Source organism: Helianthus annuus, chromosome 8, assembly GCF_002127325.2.
Source record: "Helianthus annuus cultivar XRQ/B chromosome 8, HanXRQr2.0-SUNRISE, whole genome shotgun sequence".
In the NCBI taxonomy this organism is placed as follows: Eukaryota; Viridiplantae; Streptophyta; class Magnoliopsida; order Asterales; family Asteraceae; genus Helianthus; species Helianthus annuus.
The window spans coordinates 33,197,357-33,204,203 of record NC_035440.2 but is presented as its reverse complement, the minus strand read 5'-3'; the positions used below and the strand labels follow the sequence as shown (position 1 = coordinate 33,204,203).

The window sequence follows — 6,847 nt, the reverse complement described above, 5'->3', positions numbered from 1 at the left end:
TCAACGAATTCTAAGTTGCAACAATTAGAAATCAAATTATAAAGAACTTAGACGCTGGTGCCGAAGATAAGTGGAAGTTCCGGAACAAATGGTTACTACCAAAGGTGAATTGTTTTACTTAGAGGGCAATATTAGTAAGGATCTCAGTAAAAAATGAGCTGGTCAAATGGGAAATTCCGATGAATAATCAATGATGCCCAAGATGCGATACTCACGAGGAGACAATAGACCATTTCATCGCATTATGTAGTATGTCAAGCTTCCTGTGACAACAAACTTCCAATCAAGCAAAGAACCAATTGGGGTCAAAAATACGGAAGTTGGTTATTAATTTGGTTTTTCAAACAACGATATGGCACGTGTGGAAGACAAGGAACGAGAGAGAGAGAGAGAGAGTTCAAAGGTTGTCTACGTTCTGGCAACTATGTCATGGAAGCAATAAAGGCGGACTCTTCCTTATGGCTATCAAGCAGATCAAAGCTAAGCGGCTTGATGTGGGATAGATGGACGGACTTTAATATTAGAGATATAATTAAATAAAAGTTGTAATGGAGGTGTGAGTCTATTTTTGTAGACTTTTAAAGCATATGATGTCTCTATTCTATAATTATAAAATCTTACCGTAAAAAAACAATCTAGTGAATACAAATTTATTATCTTACTTTTCCCTTGACTATCTACCCATAAAATATCCTAAGGGTGGAGGGTATGATTTAAACAGTTTAGGGTGTTTGAGTCATTGTCCAGTGAATAATTTCATGGCATGTCAACTCCCCCCTTCACTCCCTATTTTTTACTCAAACACTGGCAATGATTCAAACACTATCAGGGTGTTTGAGTTATATATTTTTTATTTCTAGAAATTATAAATTATGAATAAATAAATAAAACATATATTAAACTAAATAAAAGTACTTTCAATTAAAAAAACACATTACATATTTAAAAACTAGAAAATTAAACCATAAAATAATAAACCTAAAATTTAGAAGTTTCATGGCCAATTATATTTTCTTGCGATATCCCGTTTTCGCGCTAGAATAAATGGCAACATCTCGGGTGAAGCATGGTCGTGTGGCTTAGTAATGTCTCCAAATCCCGATCATATAAAATTTGTTTCACCGCCTCGCGTTGTTCCGCCACTAACGCTATGGTGTCTTCCTCGCGTTTCTTTTATATATTCGTCAACTGTATCACCTGTGCTTTTTTTTCTTCTTTCATAAGAGTATATTGCGCGAGCTTCTCGGTCAAAGCCGTTTTGCTATCGTTTGATGATGTTGCCAGTGGCGGACTCACCTTATGGGGTGGGCGGCCGCACCCCTTGAAAAATAAAATTTTAGTGGTATTTTTCGCGAAAAATCCCGAACGCACCCCTTGGAAATTTTCGTCCGCACCCCTTGAAAAATTCCGGCCGCACCCGTTGGAAAATTCCAACTGCACCCCTTAGATGTTTTCGTCCGCACCCCTTTTAAAAAAATGTTAGGAATTTATATAAAAAAATTGTGAACACGGATTGTAACCGGATCAAATTATGTAAAAAAGTTAGCCCACTAACCTCTTTAATAAAACTTAAATTCAATCCATCAACCTCAATAACTTAAAACCCATTCAAGCCCAACCCAACTACTAGTTTTGTTAAACAAAATCAGTCCACATAATAAAAAAAAACTCAAATCGCTGCCACTTGCCAGCGACTCCCGCCCTCCCTCTGCCTTACCAGCATAATTCCGGCCGGCAACTACAAAGCTCCGGCTGCAAACTGGTTAATTCAAGGCACCCCTGACAGGTACAAGTTTTGTTTTGTTTTTTTTACTTTGATGTTATGCGATTTTGTTCAAGAGTCATGAGATAATAGGATTTTAGGATGGGTTAAAAAAGTTTAAACTTTTATGTGTTTTGAGTTAATTTGGGGTTGTTCTAGTCTTTATAGTATGGGTTTGTTGTTTCTTAATTTCTTATTGATTATATGATTTTAGTATAGGGTTTGAAAAGATGAAATTCAAAAATTGAACTTAAATAGGTAATTCGATTTGTTTTGATGTTTTATTGGGATTTTTCAATAGAAACAGATGTGTATATATATATATATATATATATATATTTGTTAAAAAGGTTTAAAATTTTATATGTTTTTATGTATTTTTGAGTTGTTCTAGTCTTTAGTTGGGTGGTTTTGTTGATTATATGATTGTTGGTTGGTAAATAACAATTACTAGGGCTTGAAATTCAAATGGACCCGACTCGATCTGATTGTTAATGTTAATGTGATACGAAGTTAGGAACTAAGGTTTAATTGTTTGAAAATTGAAATGGACCCGATCCGATCTGATTCGACCCGCTATGAACCAATTTTTTTTATATAGCTAGAGGTCTAAAATCTTTGAAAAATTTCCGCACCCCCAGGAAAAAAACCCTAGGTCCACCACTGGATGTTGCGGGCCTCTTTTCTTTCTTTTTTTGTCTTGTTGGTGAGGGGTCTACGTATATCGCTATTAAATTTAGTTCCCGGTGTACCCGTATCGTAGTTAAACTAATCATCTTACCTTCAACAAAGATCATAGTACTAAACCACAAAAATCGAAAAACGATAAGAAGATATGACTTCCACGTAATTCTCACATTAGCCGCGTGTACTTGATGACTCCTTCACGATTTTTCAATTTCACGATCGTTGAGAAAATACATAATTTGCTGACGTGGCAGATAAATTACTTACTTAATTCACATTCAGCCCGATCGCGTGTCTTAAACCAGTGGGCCAAATAATCAACGTCTCTCCTTTAACCGTTACCATGGACCGTCACGCACCCTATTACTCTCTCCATCCGATCTACATTTGAACAAATGCATGTGTATATATATAGCAGACCAACATATAACGATTTTAGAAGAAAATCGGCATAATTCTGTAAAATCCTCGGTAAATTTTACTATTTTTTAGCTTTTTTACATGAATTTGTACTTCAATTTTGTTATTTTTGGTTATAATAATGATTGATTAGATTCAGATCTGTGAAATGTTTGGTGCGATTGATGCTTCAACTGTTAGTTACAATTTAGCTTTATTGATCTGTTAGCTTGAGTGTTTTTGAAGACTTATTATTTGTTTGGTGGCGAATTTAATAATAATGTTGATATGACGTGTTTGATCGGCTATTTAATTGCAAGTTTGTAGTGTTTTGGAATTCATCATTCTGTTAGGGTTTTAGTACGGATTGAAGAAGTAATTAGGTAATTTCAATCGGAGATTTGATCTTTTAAGTTAGTATATTTTTGTTGAAATTGTGTAGATGTGTTCTGTTTTGATGTAATTGGAATGGAATGTGTTAGTAGTTTCTGATTTGTTTTTTTTTTTTTTTTTTTTTTTTTTTTTTTTTTTTTTTTTTTGAACTGCATTTTTTTTTTCTGAATTTGTTAGATTTTTTTTTTTTTTTGAATTTGTTAGATATTGTGAAGAAGTGATCAGGAGAATATGGCTGCTCAAGGTACAAGTGGAGCAAATGGTGCTACTACCAGACCGCCTCCGAATCCGTCGCCTTTACGTACTGCGAAGTTTTTTCAGGTATGCTGTTGAAGTTACTTGAAAATTGAGGATGAGTTTTGCTATTTTGTTCACATTTTACTATACAATTTGGTTATAAGTTGGATGGATTATATATTGGAAAGAAAAGTTACTCTCTTGTTGTGATGTATATGCGAATTCGAGGGAAATCATGCTGTTTTTTGTGATGTATATGTCTTTTTGGTTCTAAGAGAGATCTTGTGTAACGTTTATAGGCGAATATGAGGATACTGGTTACTGGAGGAGCTGGTTTCATTGGCTCTCACCTAGTAGACAGATTGATGGAAAACGAAAAGAACGAGGTACACGTTTGTTTGTTTAATTTTGTCATTTGAAGGATGCATTTGAGATCAAGAGATCCTCATTATGACATTGTATCTGTGTTTTAAGGCATCTTGTTGTTTTTCTTAGGTGGTGGTTGTAGATAATTTTTTCACAGGATCAAAAGACAATCTGAGACAATGGATTGGTCACCCAAGATTTGAACTTATTCGTCATGGTATGTGGTATTTATACAACCATTCATTATATCACTACACGCATAAGAGGTGTATTGTGTAGTAATATATCATTTTGTTTTCTTTGGGATCAGATGTCACAGAGCCATTGTTGGTTGAGGTGGATCAAATCTACCATCTTGCTTGTCCTGCTTCCCCAATTTTCTACAAATATAACCCTGTCAAGGTAATCATGACCCAAGCTCGGTTACTACTGTATTACTTATTTACTTCTGTTGTTCATCTTCATCATTATATGTGTTGATACCAAACAGACAATCAAGACAAATGTGATCGGAACATTGAACATGTTGGGACTTGCCAAGCGAGTTGGAGCAAGGTTTAAAATTGAACCTTTGTGATTTATTTTGCTGCAATATTCTGAATTAATTAACTGATGTTCATTTACCTACAGAATCCTGTTGACTTCAACTTCAGAGGTTTATGGAGACCCTCTTGTGCATCCTCAAGACGAGAGCTACTGGGGAAATGTCAACCCTATTGGTATTTCTCTATGACCACTTATTTCTTTAATTATTATTATTATAAGTAGAGTATTTACAAAATAGCATTTATGTGAATTGCAGGAGTTAGGAGTTGTTACGATGAAGGAAAACGAGTAGCTGAGACATTGATGTTTGATTATCACAGGCAGCACGGAATAGGTGAATCGCGTCTTCCTTGTTATACACAAAACATATGATACGTTCAATGTTTAAAATTATTATTTAGCTAATCGTGTTTTCTTTAACAGAAATTCGGATTGCTAGGATCTTCAATACATATGGACCTAGAATGAACATTGATGATGGTCGTGTTGTCAGCAATTTCATAGCTCAAGCTATTCGGTATATAACACTGCTTGTTGTGTAATCATTGAAAATAATTTATGTTTATAATTAGTTACTTATGACGGACGGGTCTAATGCAGGAATGAACCTTTAACTGTTCAATCTCCTGGAACTCAGACTCGAAGCTTTTGTTATGTCTCTGACATGGTAAAGCTAAAATTGTTAAAATATCATGTACGTTGGCTACCTTCAGTTATTTAGTTAGTGCGTGCGTTTCTTGTTTATCAGGTTGATGGCCTTATTCGGCTTATGGAAGGAAACAATACGGGCCCAATCAACCTTGGAAATCCAGGTCAGCATTGGTATATGCATATGTTTTTTTATGTCAACTAGTGGGTTACCACCTGAGCTCCGTAGTGGGTTCGAAACGTAGATAAAAATAGTAACTATGATATAGTGTAAGGGTAAACCATAAATAATGTAAATTAAAAAAAGGAAACCTTATTAAAGTTGAGGGGCCAAAGTTGGTTGATGTTGACAAAAGTTGAGGGGCTAAGCATATCATTATTAAAGTTGAGGGGCTAAACATGTCATTATTAAAGTTGAGGGGCTAAACACGCCATTATTAAAGTTGAGGGGCTAAACATGTCATTATTAAAGTTGAGAGGCTAAGTATGTCATTAACAAAGTTGAGGGGCTAAACATGTCATTACTAAAGTTGAGGGGCTAAACACGCCATTATTAAAGTCGAGGGGCTAAACATGTCATTATTAAAGTTGAGAGGCTAAGTATGTCATTAACAAAGCTGAGGGGCCAAATATGTCATTACCAAAGTTGAGGGACCAAAGTTGGTTGATGTTGACAAAAGTTGAGGTGCTAAACATATCATTATTAAAGTTGAGGGGCTAATAATGTCATTACTAAAGTTGAAGGGCTAAATATGTCATTATCAAAGTTGAGAGGGCAAAGTTGGTTGATACCAAAGTTGGTTGATATTGACAAAATATAGAATTTATATTGCTTTTTTAGTAAAGTTGTATTGGATGACTAACTCTTGTTTTTTTTTTTTTTTTTTTTTAATCTTTACTCAGGTGAATTCACCATGCTTGAACTTGCAGAGAATGTGAAAGAGGTTAGTTCTGAATGTTCTTTAATTATTATTGTGAAATGTCGAAAATGCCCTTGAATTAGGTGTTTAAATAATAATACGAGTATGAAAATGAAATGTGGCAGCTGATAAACCCGGAAGTGAAAATCATACATGTGGAAAACACACCTGATGATCCTCGTCAAAGAAAGCCGGTGATAACCAAGGCAAAGGAGGTGCTTGATTGGGAGCCGACAATCAAATTGCGCGATGGGCTTCCGCGTATGGAAGAGGACTTCCGCAAGAGGCTTGGAATACCGAGGAATGCATGAGTGTGCTCATACAAACAACGCCCTCCATCCTTGTTCCTAATTTTGGTTGTTGGTTTCTTTTGTGGGAAATTATTAATGAATGTTATGTTCAGTTATGGTGTGTTATCATCAGATCAGATGAGGTTATATGTTGAGAACGATATTGTTATGACGGTTTGCTTTAGCATATTGGGAGTCATTATCTTTTACTATATGTAACACCATCGCTTCCCTAAGTGTTTGTTCAACACATATATAAAGTTTAATTTCTTTAACTTCTTTTTATGAAAATATATGAAAGAGTCTCTCAATTTATCATTCTTGTGACTTGCTCATTTCAGTTTTGAGAACTTTCTACTGTCATATGGAAGGATAACATCATTATGCTTGTAATATGAGCATTTGAAAAATATAACTTTTGATATAGATAAGTATACATTATTTGGCATGTCATGGATTTCTCTATGTTCATTTCCACCAAGTTAATATGTTTCATCAATATACCTAATAAAACACTATATGGTAACAAATAATAATTCCTACTAGAACTCAAAAGTTTCATGTTCTATTTCTTTTACACGTTGACCACGTGTTACACC

The 6,847-nt window shown here is 34.8% G+C and overlaps 1 protein-coding gene across 4 annotated transcripts; it reads left to right on the top strand.

Moving 5' to 3' along the window:
• The first annotated feature begins 2,768 nt into the window (after window positions 1-2,768).
• On the top strand, window positions 2,769-6,523 carry LOC110872571 (UDP-glucuronic acid decarboxylase 3). 4 transcript variants are annotated; one of them, XM_022121384.1, is made up of 13 exons: window positions 2,769-2,920; window positions 3,446-3,562; window positions 3,778-3,864; window positions 3,974-4,061; window positions 4,155-4,246; window positions 4,335-4,399; window positions 4,475-4,563; window positions 4,647-4,724; window positions 4,814-4,907; window positions 4,991-5,057; window positions 5,139-5,202; window positions 5,942-5,982; window positions 6,084-6,523. In XM_022121384.1, exons 2-13 carry the CDS (start codon window positions 3,473-3,475, stop codon window positions 6,267-6,269), a joined length of 1,041 nt encoding a protein of 346 aa, XP_021977076.1. In that variant the 5' UTR covers window positions 2,769-2,920; window positions 3,446-3,472; the 3' UTR covers window positions 6,270-6,523. The 4 variants fall into 4 exon arrangements, with proteins under 4 accessions (XP_021977076.1, XP_035832517.1, XP_021977077.1 ...); XM_035976624.1 differs by having other exon boundaries at window positions 2,823-2,920; window positions 3,419-3,562; XM_022121385.2 differs by lacking the exon at window positions 2,769-2,920 and adding an exon at window positions 3,153-3,231.
• The last annotated feature ends 324 nt before the right edge of the window (window positions 6,524-6,847 follow it).